This window comes from Ochotona curzoniae, unplaced genomic scaffold, assembly GCF_017591425.1.
Source record: "Ochotona curzoniae isolate NIBS_2020 unplaced genomic scaffold, NIBS_Ocur_1.0 contig_4064, whole genome shotgun sequence".
Taxonomy (NCBI): Eukaryota; Metazoa; Chordata; class Mammalia; order Lagomorpha; family Ochotonidae; genus Ochotona; species Ochotona curzoniae.
In genome coordinates, this window is record NW_024466107.1 from 5,592,638 (window position 1) to 5,613,893 (window position 21,256).

Here is a 21,256-nt window from a genome sequence, read left to right on the forward strand (position 1 = left end):
TCACCAGAAGGAGTTGACAGGTTGACACAAATGAAGCCTTGTTGCCATGTGATGCTTTTCTTGATTTTGTTCCTCTCTCATCCCTGAGTGTTTTTGCTGAGGTGATCTCATATTCTGTTGTTTGAATCAGTACCGCCAGGCTGACTTTGCATCGTTGCGCTGCCTCACGGGCATCCTTGCTGGCCATCCTGGTGGCCGTCCAGGTGGCTGTCCAGGTGGCTGTCCAGGTGGCCAACCTGGAGTGAAGAGGTGTTAGTGGTTCCCTGTCGCAGACTAGAAGTTTCAGGCCCCTGCCATCTTGCTCACTTTGGTTCTGCTGCTTTTTGGGGGGTCCTCTACCTCACTGAATGCTCTGTCCACGGGAGGGTGAAGTCCTGTTACCCCTATAATAACCTCAAATAGTTCAGTAGCACTCCATGCCTTACTTAAATGTGTCAGCGTGCGTTTTTCTGCATTATTGTTATTATTTTGCTTCGGGATTTGTGGTGCTTTCAGGGGTCCTGAGACACGGGGAGCGCACCCACAGGACTCTGCAGCATCCCCTCTCTAACTCCGTGACATCTTCCTCCCGCCTAGAGAGGTTCCAAGCCCTGGTACCCTTGTCTGTCTGTGCACTTATCCCGCACTGGCATGTCAGTGGGTTCACATTTGTTCCATAGGATGGAGTATGTGTGTAGTGACAGCATTACCTAAGAAGGAAGAACATTCCTATGAAGAAAAAAATTAGTGGTAGATGGTGATTATGTTCAAGTATGAGGGCGCTTGAAAAAGTTCATGGGAAAAAGTCTTCATGGATTTTAAGAAAATGTTTTGAGCCAAAACAAAAGCATCTTTAAGACGATTTATTTATTTTAATTATACTAGAGAGAGAAACACGGAATGGTCTTCTATCCTCCAGTTCATTCCCCAGATGCCCTGCACAGCCAGAGCTGGACCACAGCTGGGAGCCTGGCACCTGAGGCATCCCCGCACAGCCAGGGCTGGGCCTGGCCGCAGCTGGGAGCCTGGCACCTCAGAGCCTGGCACCTGGGGCATCCCCGCACAGCCAGGGCTGGGCCTGGCCGCAGCTGGGAGCCTGGCACCTGAGGCATTCCCCAGCTGGTAAGGCCGAGGATCAACGGGAAGCTGGGTTGAGTAACTGGGATTTGAGCCAGTCACCAGATGTGAGGGTCCTAAGTGGCCACCATGCCCAAAGCCTCCCCTGCAAAGAGAGTGATGTTTATACTTCATTTTCCCCGTGGACCTTCCAAGCACTTTTTTGAGATTTGGGCATGTTGAGCAGCAACTGTGAAAAGCTCTCAGCTTGAATCAGATGGAAATGCTACCTTGCTGGGTAGCAGTCAGTGGCTTAGTTATCTGTTCTGAACCTAGCGCCCCAGTGGGGCCTGGTCCTTTGTTTAAAACAGAGCTCCAAACGGGTCAGTCCTGATGGAGCTGAGTCTGTCCATGCCTGCTTAAGCACTGCACTTTTGCTCTGCGCCAACCCCAATGGGAATCATGACCAAGAACAGCTGACCCTCCCCTAAGGACAAGGCGTCCAGAGCATTCGTACCACCACAGTGCCTTAAACTCATAGTTAACTTTAAGAAAAACATTAGTATTTATTTAACTATTCATTTTTTCCTTGCTCTTTGTGTGTGTGTGTACTTTAAAAAAACAGGAAATCAAATCTACCTGTTTCTGGCTGGTTTTTGTGGGATGAATGAAAAGTACCTTTTTCTGTTACCGACATACACGAGAGGGTGACATTTGTTTTAGTAAGACATGGAGAAGATGTGGGGCAGGGACGTGGGGCTGTGGGCTCGGTGGGATCCAGCTGCTTCCGGAGGTCGGCTGGGATGTCGGGAGCTGACTGCTTTCCAGGACAGCGCTTGGTGGCTGCTGGCGGCGCACTCATCATCCGTTCAAGAAGCAGCGTGCCCGGGACACAGTCTACGGTATCTGCAAAAGCTTCAGGTCCTGAAAGGCCCCTCCGTGGCTTCTGAGAGCTGGGGTCGGCCGGACCCCGGAGGTCTCTGCTGCTGCAGGGGTGAAGGAGCTGAGGCCCAGCTTTGTGGAGAACCCCTGTCGTACGTACTGCATGTTGTCCAGCCGTGGCTCCAAGCGGGGTTTAGCAGAGTGTGAGGCAGTGTCCAGCCCACAGGAGCCTCATGCTGTCACCTGCGTTGCTTATTTCCAGCCTGTGATGTAAGGGCAGGAATACCCTGGTTTGTTACAATCACTTTGTTGACTTCAGCAGGCATAAGAGAGAGAAAGAGAGTGAGTCCACTGGCGCACACCCCAGGTGCTGTGAGCCAGGAGCCGGAGTGACTGCAGGTCTTCCACTTGGATGGCAGTAACGCCATTTCTTGAGCCCTCTCCAGTGCCCTCCCAGAGCCTGGGTTGGCAGGCTGGGGGAGGTACGGAGCAGCATCGCAGGCGGTGCGCACGCGTTGCAATAGGAGATGTGAACGCTTTGATTGTTAAATATATGTCTCCTCCCACTGTCTGAAGGGGTTGACATGGTGAGGCAGCAGCCTAATCCTTCACCCTGTGTGGCCCCAGCTTCCTGTATGAGTGTCCCGGCTGCCCTACTTCCCATCCAGCTCTCTGCTGATGGCCTAGGAGAGTAGTGGAAATGGCCCAAGTTCTTAAGCTCATATGCCCCAGTGGGAGACTAGAAGAGGCTTCCGGCTTCCAGCTTTGGATCAGCTGAGCTCTGGCCATTACAGCCTTTTGGGGAGTAAACAAATGAATAGAAGATTTTCTATTTCTCTTTCTCTCTTTCTGTCTATAAAGTCTGCCTTTGAAATGAAAATAAATCTTAAGAAAAATAGTTGACTTGCAAGAGAAAAAGCATATTGCACACAAGTATCAAGAACCAACATCATGGGAGAGTGCTTCTATCCAGGCTGCCTAGGGCCTGAACCCCTTCCAAGAGGGCCGATTTAGGTAGGGCAGTCTGACGCCTGTGTGCGTTTCCAGAACCTTCATGTCCATGTTCATCGCTTCAGGAGAAGGCAGTGTAAAATATGTATAACAAAACCCCGATCCTTGACCCTTGCGTCTCCTTAATCTTGTTGCTAGTGTTAATGACTGTGTGCGTCATTTGTACCCAAGCTCGGTGGTTAACGCAAGCCTGCCGGCACTTTATTCTATTCTTTTTAAAATTTAAATAGGAATGTTTGTTTGTTGGCTTCTAATTCTAACATTTCAACAAGAATAATTTTTGTTCACCGTGTGGAAGAACTGAATTTGGGGCTGATTGCTAAGCCTCCTTCAAATACAAGCTAAAACCTATGTAAGTGGAGTGATCGCTGGGGGTTCCTTGAAGGTGTCGAGGAGTGATTCCAGAGGAGGGTGCAATGTTGAGGCTGGTTGGTGGGACTTGGGGTGCTCTCGGCTCGTGTATTTCTGTAATGAAAAGTGAGGGTGTCACCTGGAGACGTAGCATGGCATTTAGGCCTGGGTTTGAGTCCCAGGGCTGCCTCGTGGCTGTCACTTTGGGCGAGCTCTAAAGTTTCTGTTATTTTGTCTAATAACCCCTGTTATTACTGAAACCGCTGACTGGTGTTGGACCCTCCCTGCTAGGTACTTTTTCTGTATACCTAGTTTGTCAGGTTGTCTAATTTCATGTCTTTTTTTTTCTTTGTTTTACTAATTTGTTTTAAGTACCCTGTTGATCTTAATTTTCCATAACATCCCCCTGGCCACACGGTAGCTCCTCTCCTCATTCTGTGTATTTCACACAACTCATTTTCTAGTTGTTTTATTTTGTTTCCTTTTGCTATAATACAGTTTTCCAGTTACAGGAGCCTCAATTGTTTCAGTCACTGCTTAGCTTTCCAGAATTTGCTTCAAGTCAACGTAGAAAGGACACATTTGGTGAGTTGTGGTGGAGGGGCTCGTGCCACGGCTGCGGGAGCCCCACATGATCCCTGCTGGTGGCCAGCTTCCTGTCAGTCCACAGTAGACCTTCCGTCCTGTCAGCTGTGATATTTGTATTTGACTTCTCAAATAACCAGGAATTGGGTGTTGACATTTGAAGTAAAGTGAACAAGATGATGGTGGTGCTCGTTGGCTGTATTGGGGATTGGTGCTAATATGCTAGAAACAAGGAGGCGAGGCATGGAGCTGTGATTGGTTTAGGATGCAGTGAGTGTGACCCTCAGTTCTGGTGACTGTGTCTGCTCGCCAGGATTTGGGGTTTTCCTGTCATGTTGGAGTGCAGGTCTCAGTCCACACAGAGCTGTCCCCACTGGCTGCAGAGACCTCTGGTCAGCCAGCTCCTAGGAGGAAGCTGTGGTGACCAGTTCTCGGGGCCCTCAGCTTCGTGTCTTTGCTGTTCAGGTCGGGCAGTAGGACTCCCCTCTCATCTCTCTGGAAACACTTAGAGACCTGCCCGGGCAGCACACTGATGCGGCCTTCCCAGCCGGGCCAGCACACTGTCTGATCCGGCCTACCCAGCCGGGCCAGCACACTGTCTGATCCGGCCTACCCAGCCGGGCGGCACACTGTCTGATCCGGCCTACCCAGCCGGGCCAGCACACTGTCTGATCCGGCCTACCCAGCCGGGCGGCACACTGTCTGACCCAGCCTACCCAGCCGGGCAGCACACCTTCTGATCCGGCCTACCCAGCCTGGGCAGCACACTGTCTGGCCTACCCAGCCTGGGCAGCACACTGTCTGATCCGGCCTATCCGGGGGGACTTAGAGTTGGCTTTGGACTTGGATGTTCCTGTTTGCATTGGGCTTGCAGGCTTGCCGTCTTTGATGCACGTGATCTGATGAGTCCTCCAGTACACCTGTGGGATGGGTTGTCCTTATTCCCTTTCTGGTGTGTGACAGCTGAAGGAGATCAGAGAGACCCAAGGCAGTCCTACAGTGAAGGTCTGATTTTGTGTCCTCCAGTTCCTGCGGGGTCTTTTTGTAACAAGTTGGCCTCGACCAGAAGATGGTGTTACTGGGAGTGTTGTTGACCACACATAATTCAGTTTATCTTGCACTGATTAAAACTGCTGGTGGTAACCTAAATGCCAGTTGGTATCTCTCAGTATTGTGCGCATGGTCCTTTGAAAGCTGGTCAGGCAGGGAAGTGCGTCCAGGAGGACAGCATGGCATGTGTGTGTGTGTGTGTCCGTCCGGCATAGCCCCTAGAGCCAGATTGGGTGGAATCCTGCTCTGCTCGCTGGGATTTGTGCAGCCTTGGAGACAGTGCTTAATAGAACATCTTCACAGAGACATTAGGGGGCTTACAACTCACTGCCTGACAACATGGGCAAGGGCTTGGGTGTCCTGAGCCCTCAGTGAATACACCGTGATTGCTACTGTTCACTGGTGTCTGCTCACATCTAAGTTACGTCTGTTGATGAAGTTGTACCCTGATGTTATTTGTGTGGTTTCTTATTTTATATTAAAAAGTCTCTAAAAACAGTCTCTTAGAAGAACTAATGGATTGGGTTGGGGGGAATGGGTAGTGAGTGGGAGCTGAACCTGCCCTGACAGAGGGGGTGTTTGAAGCCAGGCTGCATTCTGTTTGAGCAGCAGGCAGGGCCCCCTCTTGAGCTGCTTGCTGGAGGTGGGGCAGAGTGCCTCAGGGACCCTGGGGAGGTGAGCATGTGGGGGCAGTAAGTGCAGAAGGCACCCCTTGGTGGCACTTGCAGCTCTGCCTCAGGGGCATTGCTTTCCCAAGCACCAAGCGTTTCACTACCTGGGTCCATGAAGGGGCCTGGTGGTTCAGAAACCAGTGACCTACAGGTTCTGTCAGAGTTCTGTGGCCTAGTAAGTTCTTACAAGAGCTGTATTGTTCCGTAGGACACCCCTCAGCTCTAAGCTGTGTGGTGTCCAGCAGCCTGGCCCCCTGTGAAGTGTAACGTGGAAAGTGGCTAGTCCTCAAGGGACCCTGTGGAGTTGAAGAGTGGAGCAGTGCATGTGCTTCGGAATGGAGAAAGCGTGTTTCCTCTGCTCCTTCCTGCCTTGCCGGGTCTGCCTTGCCAGCTCCTACTGTCTGCTGTGCACATCCCCTCGCCCCCCGCAGAACACTAAGGAGCATCTAAGCATCCTGTGTTTGCTCTGTCCCTCCTTGAGAGGACTGGGTTGACTCTCAGTGGCCCAGAAAAGGTAGGAAACAGAAAAGCCTGCCGAACTGGGGACCGTTGCTGTGGTTTGAGCTGCGAGGAGAGGGGTATGCTCTGCCACCATGGGCCTCACCAGAAGCGCAGAGCAGGTCAGGAGGCCCTGGGAGCCAGGGGGAAGCAGGGCCAGAGCCTTTCTTGTGGTTTTCACAGGCAGGAAGGACATGGGTGTGGCAGGATAGGCAAGCTGAGCCAGGGTAGGATTGGACACTTTGAATAGTTCAGGAGGGCTCTGTGCCGTGGGGGTGGTCCCTGGTTGGGCCGGGGGACTGTGTGCATGGACTTGGAGCCTGATTAAAGAGGAGGATGGACTCCAGATTGGCTGGTTTGCATATCAAAGGTGCGCTCCCTGGCTTGTGCCTGGCTCTGGGAACCGGCCAGCCATGCCTTCCCTGCTCCGCCCTGCTCCAAGGAGTCAAAGCATCCTCACGTCATGGGAATTGAGAAAACCTAGCCCGGAAGGCGTGAGGGACACCAGGTCCGAGCCTGTGGGCGCAGCCGCCGCGGCAGGGCTTCCTGACAGGGGAGCAGTGGCTGGTCCTGCTGATGAGGCGAGCCTGGGGCCTGAGGGCGGCCGATTTTCTTGCTTTTGCACTGTACACACGCAGTCTTGTTGTCAGCTCTGAGAAATGTCCTCCCTCACATTTTATACAAGGTAATTTTTTTTTTTCGTTTTATACAAGGTAATTTTATTTCATTTGACATGGCCAAAATGCTGGCTAGCTAAAAGAATAAATAAATAAAAATTTTGTGTTTTTTAACGTTATTGGGGGAAAAAACTAATTATGTCAGCAGTGTTTATCACTCATTTGGAACTTTTTCAGTAATTATCAAGTAGAAACCTCATCTTGACCTTTGAGTTATCTATTCAATTAATGGTCTAAATGTGGCTAATTAGATGGTGGATTTTGGTCAGTTTGACTTTTTTGCTTAGATTCTAGCTTAAAATTGGTTAGTTATGGGCCTGGCGCGGTGGCGCAGTGGTTAAGGTCTTTGCCTTGCACGCCCGGGATCCCATATGGGCTTCGGTTCTATCCCGGCAGCCCCACTTCCCATCCAGCTCCCTGCCTGTGGCCCAGGAAAGCAGTCGAGGACAGCCCAAAGCTTTGGGACCCTGCACCCATGCGTGGGAGACCCGGAAGAGGCTCCTGGCTTCAGATTGGCTCAGCTCCAGCTGTTGCAGCCGCCTGGGGTGTGAATCATCAGACGGAAGATCTTCCTCTCTGTCTCTCCTCTCTGTATATCCACCTTTCCAATAAAAAAATAATAAAAATAAATCTTAAAAAAAATTGGTTAGTTATGTTACACCTAGGATAGTAATATAAGCTTCATAATTGCTCTTAGCCCAAAGGCTGAGAAGCAATAGGATAGTAATATAAAATTTGATTAAGAGTAAAAGAGCCTGATGTGCTAACCTAGCAGCTGAAGTCCTCACCTTGCATACACTGGGATCCCATATGGACACTAGTTCTAATCCCGACGGCCCTGCTTCCTTGCTTGTGGCCTGGGAAACCAGTCACGGATGGTCCAAAGCCTTAGAACCCTACACCCGCGTGGGAGACCCGGAAAAAGCTCCTGGCTTCTGGTTGGCTTAACTCCGGCCGGTGCAGCTGTTTGGGGAGTGAATCATCTGAAGCTCTTCGTTTCTGTCCATCCCTCTGTGTGTCTGACTTTACAATTAAAATAAATAAAATCTTAAAAGTAAAGAAAAGGAATAGTAGCTTTCAGTTTTCCATTTGCGCATTATGGGGATCTGAGAAAATCACTCTTACCAGCACTTGTGCATATATCTTTAGGTCACCACACCTCAACAGATGTCAGAAGGACAAACTTGGTTGTTGAACAACACCCCAAACTTGTTGGAGGTATTGCTATAGAATTCCTAAGCCAGGTGCACATGCTGGGTACTGACGTTGGGGTGTTGGGAGAAAGTAGGGGTTTATTATAAAGCACAGAGAAAGGAGTGAGACAGCTCTTGTATATTTCCTTGGCTCCGTGAGGAGTTCAGGGTGAAGGTTTTTCGGGATTGAACTTGGGGCTGAGAGCTGTGTGATCAGCTAGTATGCAGGTTCCTGGTTTGGTCCGTGGTGCTCATTGCCTTCCCTTTAGTCTGGTGATGCTGTGCTCTTTAGGGATTATGTGCTGGCCAGGTGGGGTTCGGCTGGTCTTGGGGCGTGGAGGAGTGTGTGACATGCTGGAGGCAGTTACCTTCTGTCCCAGACCTGGACTTTCTCAAAACAAACCCCTCTGGATAACACTGCCCAACAGTGGTTTCTCTAACGGAGAAGCAAACGACTTCCGGAGTCTGGTGGTAAGAACTTTGTAGGGCCAGTGCAGCAGATTTCTTCTGGCGGAGGCCAGGCAAAGGCATCTTAGGCAAGACGAGTCAGAGAGGAGGCTGTATCCTGCCTTCATGTATCACCAGGTTTTATTGTCAGCATCGCACGTAGAAGCCCTCCTTTACAGTCTGCTGACTCTTCTTCGAGGTTTGGGTCAGGAAACAGACCCTAAGGGTTGCAGGCTGGGTGTCTGGGATCTACCACTGGGGTTGTGTTTCTTCCCCTGACAGAGGTAGGTGTAAATGGGACATCATGTCAAGGCAGGTCATGGTGTGGAGCTGTGAGCTTGATGGCTAGGGAGTTCCCTCATGCAATTTGCTCTGTTCAGGGCCTCATTTACACTGTTTCCGGTGGCATGCCCCGGAAACAGTAGTGTCAGCGTGAACACCCAGCTCTCTGGGCTCCTTCTGAGCTCTGTTGCAGTGGATCCCCCCTGGAGGTGACTTTCTTCCCCTTCGTCCTGCATGTTTGGCATTGCCTGGGGACATTTTTGAGTATCACAGAGGGGTGTGCGAACGGCATCTTGCAGTGCACAGGGGCATCTTCAGCACAGCGCGTGGTTCGTCCACATGGACTACTGCTGCCAAGGAGAATCCCCGGCTTAGCATCCAGGAGCACCAGAAGCTTGGGGAGGTGAGAACAATCAGACCAGGAATTTAAAACAACTGTGAGGATGTACCAGAAGTGGGTGACATGCAACCTGTGAGCCTTATCACCAAGGAGTTGGAAAAACAATGAAGAAGAAATGGTAGCCATCTAAAGAATGCCTTTGATAGGCTCATGGACAGACAGGACACTGGCTGAGGAAAGAATCTGACTTTGAAATGTTAATAGTAGCTTCAGAAATGAATGGAAAGAGAAGTGAGACTGAGGTAAGCGGGATAGAATATCCAAGAATTGTGGACCTCTAGAAAAAAAAATTTATGCATGCATAGTGAGGGTATGAGGAGGAGGAAAGACGAAATATTTGATGTAATAGCAATTGAAGGTTTCCGAAGTTCCTGACAGACACCAAGGCTCAGAGCGGAGGAGGAAATAGGATCCGGAAATGCCAAGCAGCAAAGGAACAGCGACAGTATGACTATTTAGGCAAATAGTGTCTACACTGCAGAATAATTTAAGAAAGTGGTGAAGGAGCTGCGTCCCCGGGGAGTGGGGACAGGGGGTCCCTTACGTACAGGATGAAGATTCCATCAGACTGCTCTTCAGAAACCGTGTGAGTTAACAATCCGGCGGCACAGAGCCACGCGCGCAAGAAAAACAAACACTTTGTCTGACAAGATTGAGGGGATTAGTTGGCCACAGGGTACCTTAAAATGTTAAAAGATAATCTTTAGAAAGAAAGGAAATGAGATAGGTCAGAAGCTCAGACCTACCTTACAAAAGGCAGAGGGTTAGAGAAAGAATAAATGAGTTATCTTGGATGTCCCCTGATCTTTAGTTCCACTCTCCCCCCCCCCAAAAAAAAAACCCCGTACTCAAGCCCAGCATCTGATGAATATTGCATGGTGAGTAATGCAGATATAGCACGATGCACTGTTGAATTAAAGGCTACCGTTCTTGACCTACAACCAAGAAGATAGCACAATGAACTCTTAGTAACTTCTCTGGCCCCCAGAAGGGAGAAATCTAATTCACAAATTATAGGGTACAAATTAGACATAAATGTGCCATGAAAGTTTCTTCTCCCCAAGTTTATAAGTGCAATGATCACCTTATTCATGTTTTACATAGCAGAACATTTTGTTAAAATATTTTGAAGCCAGTTAAGTTGTGGCATCATTTTGAGACCACTCAGAGAAAAGGGGAATTTTTTTTTTTTTTAAAGAATCTACTTATTAGAGTGAGAGGGAAGAATACAAAGAGAGAAGGGGATTTTCAGTCTGTTGGATCATTCCCCAAATAGCCTACATGTCCTGGGCTGGGCCAGGCCAGGCCAAAGCCAGGAGACCAGAACTCCATCCTTGTTATCCACATGATTGGTGGTCCAATGGGACAATGAAGGGGGATCTTGATCCTTGCCTTATGTTCGGGACAAGGACAGTGACCGAAGAGATGAATCAGAAGCAAGCAGCTGACTCCAAGGGATGAGTTACTGAAGAAGCTGCCGGTGCTGGCTCTTGTAGACACAGAGTGTCTCTCTAATTGATTCCCTTCTGAAAACCAGCCCTGGGTTTAAACAGTCAGCGGAGGAGCACAACATCAGCCAAGCAGAAGACGGGGATAACCCATGGGGAGGGGGCAGCTGACAGACCTGCCCAGCTTCCTTCACAGGTCAGACGACACTCTGTCCACCTGGGAGGGGACTATTAGCCCTTTTGAGTCTCCCAGCAGCGGCCCTGGCTGCTGCTTTCCAAGGCAAGATAGCAGGGAATTGGACCCAGAGTTGAGTATTTGGGACTCCAATCTGGGGTACACATGTCAATTAGAAGCTTAACTTGCTGTGCCAGCCTTCAGTGTTGTATATTATAGCCTCTTTAAAATCCAACAGTTTCTGTGGCTTTTTGAAGTAGGTGTGAAAAGCCCGCTGGACCATCCCATAGGTGTAATTGACCCTATCATACTGATCATCATAACTCAAGCAAAAAGCTCTTTCAGTCTCCTTTCCCACTTGAATAAAGACTAAAGGGTTCTTGAGCCTAAATGAGTAAACTGTTGTCTGCTGTCCTCAGGCGTGCTTGGACCATTTCTTGCTGAGACCTGGTAAGCACTGATTGTCAGGGGGCTCCAAGCAGCCACTTGAGTCCAGCTGGGCCCGAGGTACACTCCTGCAGATGTGGTGTTGTGTCGTTCGTAAGCCTGAGGTCTGCCTCTGGATGCTGAGCGAGACATCAAGGATGCAGACCTCGGCCTCATCTTTGCCCACAAGCTTGATACCTTTCAGGCAGTCCCCTCATGCTGCCATGCAGCTCCCAGGTCCTGTGGAGGCTACGGGGAGCCTGGCATTGCTGGTTTGTTGGCCTTTAATGGACAGAAGGTTGGGAAAGCATGGCAGCCGACTCCATGGAGAATATGCCACATTTTCTTTTACATGTCTGGGTTGTGAGCAAGTCTCATGAAATTCCTGGCCAATTCCAGTGAGAAAGGCCTTTATGGAAATCCTGGGGAACCCATGGATAAACATGGGCCATTGTGGGGAACTAAGGGCTTATGTTAAGCCACTCCCCAGCTGGACCAGGACTCCTGGCCTGGGATGAGATTCAGGCAGGACTCATGGATGGCCTGGAAGTATGACGGGCTCCTGGCCAGCTCTTAGCTCCTGGCTGAAGGGTCACATTGTCGCCATGTAAGCCACAGTCAGGTGCATTCTCTCTCCTCCTCCCCCTCCCCCCCCCCCCCCCGCCCCAGTAAGGCCAGACTTGTGAGGCTAATGTTCCCTTGACTTTGTTCTCTGACCTGTGTCCTGGAAAGGGCCAGGGCTTGGGATGAGAGGCCCCTGGAACAAGCAGTGTGCCCACTGGACCCCTGTCTGGCCTGGAGGTCACCCTCCCAGTATGGCCCTGTGTCCTCCACTTGTTTCTGCAGCTCCAGCAGCAGTGGTGGAGCCTCACACTGAACCGGCATCTCCCAAGTCATAACCTGCACAGGAAGCTGCTGTCACACTGGGCTGCTGTGGTCGGCACCAGTGGAGTTTGCTAGATCTCAAACTACCTGCTCTCCCAGCAGCAGGCAGGGCCATCCAGGGCCATCCAGGGCCTCGAGGTGCTCCTCTGCATCCACAGAGACTTCTGTGTCAGGCTGGCCAGAAAGGTCACAGCATATGCGGAGTGAAAGTGACTGTATCTTTATCGTCTTTGCGTTGGGAGTCTACCAACTCCTCTTCTGCTTCCTGGGACAATGTATATTACTGTGAACTGTGAACCTCTTGCTGTCTATTCTTCAATCCCAGAGTTCTCATCCACCACAGGTTGCCATGGTAGCAGCCAACCTCACAGAAGACCTCAATGGCCAATGGCTGGAGGTCTTGGGGAGAAAGAGTCAAACTTTCAGAGACTTAACTCTAGAATCTATTGTGATACAAAAAGACAAATGCCACATGTTCCTTGCATATGTGGGTGTTTCAAAAGAGTTGATCTGAACTTAGAATCATGGTCACTGGAGATTGGGATGGGATGGGGAGAGGAGAGAGATTGGTTAGGTATTAAAACACAATCAGATAGAAATAAGTTGTAGTGTTCCATAGCACAGTGACTATGGACTATAGTTCACAGCAATATGTACTGACTGCAGAACTGGAAGAAAAGAAGGAAGGCTTCTGACACAAGGAAAAGATAAATAAATGGAAAAGACAGTTTCTTGGTTTAATATTTTCATGTTTATGTATGTCTATTCAAATATTGCACTGTCATGGCCAGTGCTGTGGTGTAGCAAGTTAAGCTGCTGCCTGCAGTGCCCGCATCTCCTGGCAAGCTGATTCAAGTCCTACCTGTTCTGTTTCCAGTCCAGCGTTCTACTAATGTATATGGGAAAGCAGCAGTGTTTGAGCCTCTGCATCCACACAGGAGACCTGGAAGAAGCTCATGACTTTGGCCTGGCCTAGAACTGGCTGTTGTGACCATCTGGGGAGTGAAGATGGAAGAAAGTACTCTCCTTGTCTCTGTCTCCTTTTTCTGTAACTCTGCCTTTCAGATAAATAAAAATGTACAAGTATTACATGTCAGTTAAACATTTAAGTGAAAAATGAAAATGGATATGGATATTTAAAAGAAGCACAAGACTCTGGAAGCACAGTGATGCTGTGTTGAGTGCTGGGAGTGCTCAGCTTCGTGGACCCTGCCTGCTGTGAGGGGTGGTGCCTTGCAGGTGCATGGCACACCACCCCTCCCCTTGCCCACCCGCCATGGTGTTACAGCTTTTGTACGAGTCTAGAGTGCCTTGCAGGTGCATGGCACACCACCCCTCTCCTTGCCCATCCGCCATGGTGTTACAGCTTTTGTACCTGTCTGGAGCGGGGACTCTGATAGTGGCTTCCCTGTTGCCCTCCTGCCTCCTGTCAACATCTAATTATCTAAAGTTGCAGCTTCAGCACCAGATTTCTCATATATGCAGAACTCACTGTTGAGGCTTGGAGAGTCCTTTTGTTGTATTCCCATTTTTTCTATTAATGTAAATGTTACTTCATGTGTATATTAGCCACTGGAGGTTCACACACTTTGCATATAAAGCATTTGTGGAGTGAATGTAATTATTGGGCAGCTCTGATAGGTGTGGATGGTGCTTGGGCTAGAAAAGATCAAGAAAATGTACTTGTCCTTAAGGAGCAAGAATACAGGCTGGAGATTCCTTCCCATTGTCTGGTCAGCCTCTCTGGGTGTCTCGCACCATGCGGGTGGTGAAGAAATGGCTTCTTAACTCTGCTGTGTTGGGTGGTGGGGATGAGCACAGAGGAGGGCTCTGGAGAGCAGCGGTTTGCGGTCCATAGGATGTGGAAAGGGAGCTGAGTGAATAGTGGATGCACTGGTGACGTTGTAGTGTGTTAGCTCTCCACTGCTTCAACATAGAATCCAAAATGAACTGAACAATGGCATCACACAAAAACCCACATTACACTCAAGTCCCTGGAACCTGACTTCAGGATTGCCGAAGAAAATGGCATAAGAAGATTCAGTATTTCTTGAGAGAGCATGATAAGCAATGGGACGCGCCACGTGAGAAGCTGGGGCAGGTAATGTCTGGGACGTTGGATTAGTGGTCCTTCTGGAAGTGAAGAAAGATAAACCCAGAAAAGCAGGCGGCTACAATGCAAACGGGATCACACACTCACAGTGTGAATGCAGATCGTTTTATTGGTAAACACAGCATTGTGCAGCCCAGGTGATTGACACTCATCAGGATTTTAAATTATGTTCTTTAAGAATAATAATTCTTTGAATTTTTTTTAAAGATTTATTCTTATTGGAAAGTCAGATATATGGAGAGGAGGAGAGACAGAGAGGAAGATCTTCTGTCCGATGATTCACTCCCCAAGTGAGTGCAACGGCTGGTGCTATGCCGATCCAGAGCCAGGATCTGGAATTTCTTCCAGGTCTCCCACACGGGTGCAGGGTCCCAAGGCTTTGGGCCGTCTTTGACTGCTTTCCCAGGCCACAAGCAGTGAGCTGGATGGGAAGTGGAGCTGCTGGGATTAGAACCGGTGCCTATATGGGATGCTGGCACATTCATGGCAAGGACTTTAGCCGCTAGGCCACAGTGCCAGGCCCTATTCTTTGATTTTATGCACGGAAATAGTCAATCAGTACAGACATTTTATACAAAGGTTTTCACTGGCATGTTTTGTAATAGCAAAAAACAAAAAAAACCAAAAAAACAAAACCCACTTACATGTCAGCTGCGGCATCATTGAATGATTGTGTGCTGCACGCACTGGGGAGTCAAGCAGCCATCAAGTTGCTGTGTGCAGGCTTGCTTTTCACCAACACTGGGAGGGTGTCCATGTTAACATTTTTGTGTGTGAAAATCGGATTGCCAGAAATAGGTAGACGCACACACCTGTGCATGTGCGTGAATGTGCCTTTGGAAGAGGACAGTGGGGCTAGTTACTGAGCGATGCTTTTAGTTGTGTGCACACTGTTGAGGACCTCTCGGAACACCTGCCGTGTTTGTACGCAGTGTGAGCTGTGGAGCCCTGTATATCACACTGGAAGGAGAGCAGGTGTCTGGCCGCAGAGGGGTGAGAGGCCGGCCTGAGCTCAGGCGGAACCCTCCTGTCGGCGGCCTCTGCTGGGTTCTGAGCAGGGGGACCGGAAGCGCTGCAGGACCTGTAGGCAGCAGGACAGGTCCTCTCTCAGCCGCGTGCGGCCACCCTCTGGGCGCCATGAAGTTCCGCGCCAGGGTCACCCGCAGGGCCTTCCTCGAGCTCTTCATCCACCTCTGCAGCACCCTGGCGAAGCTGGCGAAGCTCGTGGTGCTCCGCGTGTGCCCGGACGGGCTGTACTTCGGTTCGGCGGGGCTCAGGGCTGTCCCCGAGGCCAGGGTGTGGTGCGAGGTGAGGCGCGAGGCCTTCTCGCAGTTCCGCATGGAAGGCGCCTCGGAAGAACACGATGAGATCTACCTGGAGCTGACCTCGGGGCACCTGGCCAGGGCCCTGAGGAGCGCGGGCGGCGCGTCCTCCGTGAAGCTGCAGCTGACAAACAAGCGCCGGCCGTGCCTCACGGTGGCCGCCGAGCTGGCCCTGCGCACGGGCCACACCCGCATGGTGGTGCACGACCTGCCCGTGCGGGTGCTGCCCTGCCGGGCCTGGGCCGAGTGTCCGCAGCCGCCGCGCCTGCCGAGCCCGGACGTGAGCGTCCACCTGCCGCCCCTGAGGACGCTGCGCAGCATCGTGGAGCGCATGGCCAACCTGAGCCAGCACGTGCTGCTGGAGGCCAGTCGGCGGGGCAGGATGCACCTGAGCATAGACACGAGCGCCGTGTCCATCCGCAGCTCCTTCGAGAACCTCGGCCACCCCCCGAGGGTCCAGCAGGATGGGGCTGAGGACGGAGACCCCGAGGGCATGGCGCAGGTGCGCGTGGACAACCGCAGACTGCTGCACTTCTTCGAGGCCCAGCAGATGAACCCCACCACAGCCCTGTGCAACATTCGCAGCGACGCCCTGCTGCACCTCGTTTTGCTAAATGACGATGTCTCTCTGGAGTATTTCATTCCCGCCGCATGAAAGTTGAGCCAGCGTGGATTTGTTTATTTTTGGCCATTCTTTTCAAAACTGAAAGAGACCCCCCCAGTGACTTATTTTGGGATTCTGCCGTCTCCCTGACTTAGGCAGAATCTGTATTTTGTTGAACTCTTTTCGCAAAATTTAAATGGAAAAAAAAATCAGTGATGAAATAGTTGCATGGCTTGACCTTTTGTTTATTAATAAAGTTTACCATATAGATGATTTTGTTATTTATGCCTTACTGGGAAAAGCAAGACAAATGTTACAAAATAAAAGAAGGTTTAGATCCTTAAAACAGTTGTATCAGTATTTTATTATAAGATGGAAAAACTGTATTGGTAGTCTGTTTTAAAATAACTCACATGGCATTTCCTGAAAGAGTTTTCTTGTTTTAGGGAGCTGGATCGATCTGAAAGGTGGAAGGTGTGTGATTAGCAATCGTGTGCATTACGTGTTCTCTGTTAAGCTATTTGTGAGTTTTCAGGCTGTGTCAGAGTGTATGGTTTTAGACTTGTCATCTTTGGAGTTTGAACTGGTTTTTTGCTTGTTGTGCATATGTAGTATGTTGACATAAAGAATTAGGGGAATGGTTGTTGATGAACACAGAGGTTCTGCTTGAGGGTAAACTTGGGGAAACCAACTTTCTGTGCTACCTGGCTGGTCCCTTCACCCCAGTTCCTTCTGTTGTTCCTGTGGGTGAAGGTAACCAGGTGTGGTACAAAGGTGACTACACAGCATCTTAGGGCAGAATATAGTGACTTTGACCTGACACAGGCCAGAAGACTCGGTGAGTCTTGGGGAGTGTGGAGATTCCAGGCTGAGCTGATGTATCTCATTAGAGTATGTTCTTGTTTGCCATGCACAGTGTGCTTGCACCGGCTTCCCCACCCCAGAACGTGGGCTCCTAGGTTAGAGACACTTCAGAAGAGGAGGAGTTGCCAGCATCTTCAGAGGCAGAGTCACTTAGAAAAGGGTTTCTGCTGAATCCACAGGAACGGAGGGTTGCTACAGTGGGCTTAGACATGGCACACCGTTTGTGTCAGTCATGAAAGAGTTTGGTTGGTGGCAGACACTCCTCAGGTTTCAATGGATGCTTCTGGTAGGTGCTGTGTAGCTTTTTGGGGGTCAGTTCTTACTCTACTTAGAAAATAATTTTTAAGTCTCTCTTTTTTGAGAAGGAGTGAGAGAAATTATAAAGTATAGGCACAGTGATAAACAGTTTTACAGAGTGATACTTCACATCATGTCATGATACATTTGAGTTAATTGTTTGTTTTTGAGTGAGCTCCTGTCATGTTTACTTCCATACTCCCAGTATTGTGTGGGGCTGGGCTGGGCCAAAGCCAGCAGCCATGGACTGTCTAGATCTCCCTCGTGGTTGGCAGGTGCAGAAATACTAAAGCCTTCCATGGCCTTCATCAGTAGGAAGCTGCATTTAGGAACTAGACCTGGTGTTGAACCCATGCCCCTCCATGTAAGAACCCAGTATTTTAGGCGCTAGACTAAATGCCTACTCCTTTAAATTTGTTTTATGATGGCTATGTAGTAAGTCAAACTCTTAGCTTGGCAACCTTCATTTAGTATATTCAATAAATTCCCATGGCTATATTTTCATAGTAGTGAATCATGCCCTGTGATACTTGTTGGATTTTTTGTTTCTAATCAGAGTTACAGAGAAAGGGGAAGAGACACACGTAGAAATATTCCATTCCTTAATTCACTTTCTAAATGGCTACAATGATAGGGGTTGCAGTGTAGAAGCTGTGAACCAGGAGCTTCATCTGGGTCTCCAGTGTGGGTTGCAGGGGCACAAGTTCTGTTCCTCTTCCTAGGTCATTAAGGAGCTGGTCTGGACGTGGAGTAGCAAGGACAGCATTGGTTCCCATATGGGATGCTAACATCATAGGTAAAGGTGTTTTAGAAACAAGACAAGCTGCGTGAATTCTTTGTCTCATTAAGATCTTTTTAAATCTAAATAGACTATGACTTAGGTAAACTATTATCAGGGTTAGAGCATGGGAGGATTTAACTGTTGCTTTCAGACGTATTTCCAAAGTAGTCTCCAAAAATTGTTCATATATCAATGTTAAAGTTCTGTGAACTTTCTGACTTCTGAGATACACATGGATGTATGTGAACATTTTGTTTAGTGGATATTTTTGCAGATGCCTGCAAAGCTTTTCTTAAAAACAGATTTATTTTTATTGCAAAGTCAGATGTGCAGAGCTTATTTAAAAAAAAGCCTTTTTTTTTTTTTAACACTTCAGCTGCCAAGATAAAAACTACTAAAAGACAAATTCTGAGAGGAAATGATTAGAGCTGCAGGTTTTGTGCCTCGGCTAGAACACAGAAATGTACTATCAAGTTTGTTTTAGATACTTTAGCATTTTTCCCCTTTGGTTTTCTAAATAAGTGAAAAATTCTAAGCTTTAGGTAAAATCTTTGTTTCATCTTTTCTCCCAGTAACTTTCTGTCTTTGTTTTCATAAATGCAATAAAACCAGAAGAAATGAGAAAGATGGTTTTGGAACATAATCAATTTATGGTGAATTATTATTATATTTCACTTTCAGTAATTAGCAGAAGCACTTATGAAGTTTTGTACCCTAATCTTTATAGTCTAACTTTTTAAAATGGACAAATACTTTTCTTTTTTTAAAACTCGTTTGTGAGTGTGTATGTGTGTGTGTCTGGGGGCTAGCCACATGCTAAGGTGAGTTAGGCCGGTGGTATCAGAATGCCTCCGCTGCTGATCCAACTTCCAGCTGATGGGCTGAGGAAAGAGAAGAGGATGGTTGAAGTGCTTCGGCTGTTATCCGCTACATGCGAGACGCAGAAGGACTTCTGGCTCCTGACTTTAGCTTGGCCCCACCCTGGCCATTGTGGCCTTTGGGGAATAAACTAGTGGATGGAAAACCTTCATGTCTCAATCTCTCTTTCTCTTTGCTTTTCAGGCAAAATGAATCTTTAAAAATGGATTTCTTTTTTTTTTTTTTTTAAGAGATAGACAGACATAGATCTTCCATTCTCTGGTTTACTCAACTGTTCATGGAAAGTAAGCTGGATGAGGATAAAGTTGAAACTCAGGGTAAGCCTCCCACAATCATGAGCTTGAGCGATCACCTGCTCTTTCCACAGCGTACTGTGCAGGCTGCTGGGCTGGAAGCTAATTGGCCAGGACTCCATCTGCACATTCTGTTAGAAGATGCAGCTGTCAGGCGATGACCTAACCACTGTGTAAATAGCCACGCTAATACTTCAGTTCACCAACTTGCAGAGAGGTTGACCAGCAGACCATCTCAATGTCTTAAAATTTGAGTTCTCTTGGTGATACAGTAAAAGAATATTTCATGACAAACAGATGTGCACTCTAACAGTTTTAAAAGCAAAGGCATGCCAGTTTTAGCTCAACATCTAGTCTCTGACTTACATACATTAATTTCTTGTGCTTGTTGTATCAAGTCTTAATTCGGATTTACATGTTGGGTATACTTTTCTTTTTTTAAGGATTTTTTTTTTCTTTAATTTGAAAGGTAGATTTATAGAGAGAAGGAGAGACAGAAAGTTATTATCTGTTGATTGGTGGCTACACTGGAGCTGAGCCAATCCAAAGCCAGGAGTCAGAAGGTTCTGCCTAGTCTCCTGTGTGGGTGCAGGGTTACAAGGCTGTGGACCATCCTCCACTGCTTTCTCAGGCCACGAGCGGAGAACTGGATGGGAAGTGGAGCAGCTGGGACACAGTCTGGTACCCTCCCAGCATTTGCCAGGGGAGGATTAGCCAATTGAGTCATCGCGCCAGACCATTGGGTGTGCTTTACTCCATTTAAATAAATCTAGAATACTGTGTAAGTGCATTATTGCTGTAACAAGGTTAAAGAATTCAAAAGTTATTTGAAAGGCACTGTTTTCTTGACTTTGTGTAAAGAGCACCTTCTTTGCTCTCAGAGTAAAGAATTGATTGAGGAATTAAAGTGACAGTTCTGTGGAAAACCAGATTTCACACTAACTTATGGCGTCAGGTTTCTACGTTATTTTAGCTTGTTCCACTTATTTTTTCAGGCTGATGCTACTATGAAGAAAGAAAATGCTGTGCCTTTTGCTTTTCACTGCATAAATACTAAATCATCAACGGAATATACTAAAGTACTTCTTTGATCTAGAAATGGATGTCCCTATATAAAAGTATTGTTTTTTATTGTCTCATTAAATATTTGTTGAAAGTAACATTGGCATATTCCTATGACTTTAAAAAAAAAGATTTATGTATTTTTTTTTGAAAGAGCAATAGCGAGTGAGGGGGGAAGAAAGACCTTGGACTAGCTGTTTTATTCATTGAATGGCCCAGCCATAGCCTGGAGCTGGAGAGTCCATCCTGGTCTCCTGCCTGCTAGCAGGGGTCTACTTGCTTTGTGCTTCTCTCACTGGCTCCCATTGGCAGGGAGCTGAATCAGAAGCTGAGTATCCATGACTCCAAACTCTCACTCTGCTGCGGGATGCCAGTGTCCCAAGTGGAGCACCAGTGCGGGCACTTAATACTGGGCCGGAATGTCGGCCCGTACTCCAATAGCTGTTGAGTGTATATTCATTTAGTGAATAGTTTACCAATATCGAAAGAAATCAGTAATGTTTATTAATGGATTCCTGTGTTTCTCCTGCTTCTGTCTGGTAAATTTTTGCCATCTATTCTGGCTGTCTCATGTGAACCTCATTCAGTATTGTGTGAGATTTCAAGAACCCATCTTCTACACTCATAGTAGGTCCAGTCTGTTGGGAAATAGTTGACACATTAAATGAGTGTGGAGATACATCGTAGGATTCGTTTATTTAGCAAATACATAGCCCTGTTTGGTGGCAAGCAGGTCATAAATTCTAAAGCTAAAAACACATTTAATATTTTGCAACTCGTCGACATAGGTACATGTATATGTATGACATTCTTAGTATTCTGATAGTGTCATCTTTATTGCCCATTTGTAAAATTTAGTCCTTTATATCCTTGTCCCAGGATATAATTCCTAATAAGTTGGCTGATTTTATGTCCATAATGTTTTTATGAATAAAAATCTCTATTGCTTTATCACTTTGTTTTTAAAACATATAGTTACTGGACCTGGTATGATGGCTCTATTGGCTGAAATCCTCCCCCGCAAT

At 48.1% G+C, this 21,256-nt stretch overlaps 2 protein-coding genes across 3 annotated transcripts in view; both read left to right on the forward strand.

The window, feature by feature from the left end:
* EXOC2 (exocyst complex component 2) overlaps nucleotides 1–21,256 on the forward strand; it is a 170,084-nt gene that overhangs the window by 6,850 nt on the left and 141,978 nt on the right. The window lies entirely within an intron of this gene.
* Nucleotides 14,663–16,308, forward strand: HUS1B (HUS1 checkpoint clamp component B). Its single transcript, XM_040984109.1, has one exon. It carries the CDS (start codon nucleotides 15,267–15,269, stop codon nucleotides 16,104–16,106), a length of 840 nt encoding a protein of 279 aa, XP_040840043.1. The 5' UTR covers nucleotides 14,663–15,266; the 3' UTR covers nucleotides 16,107–16,308.

Bases quoted from the DNA above. Each gene is read 5' to 3' on its own strand.
- HUS1B (XM_040984109.1), top strand. From the start codon at position 15,267: ATGAAGTTCCGCGCCAGGGTCACCCGCAGGGCCTTCCTCGAGCTCTTC.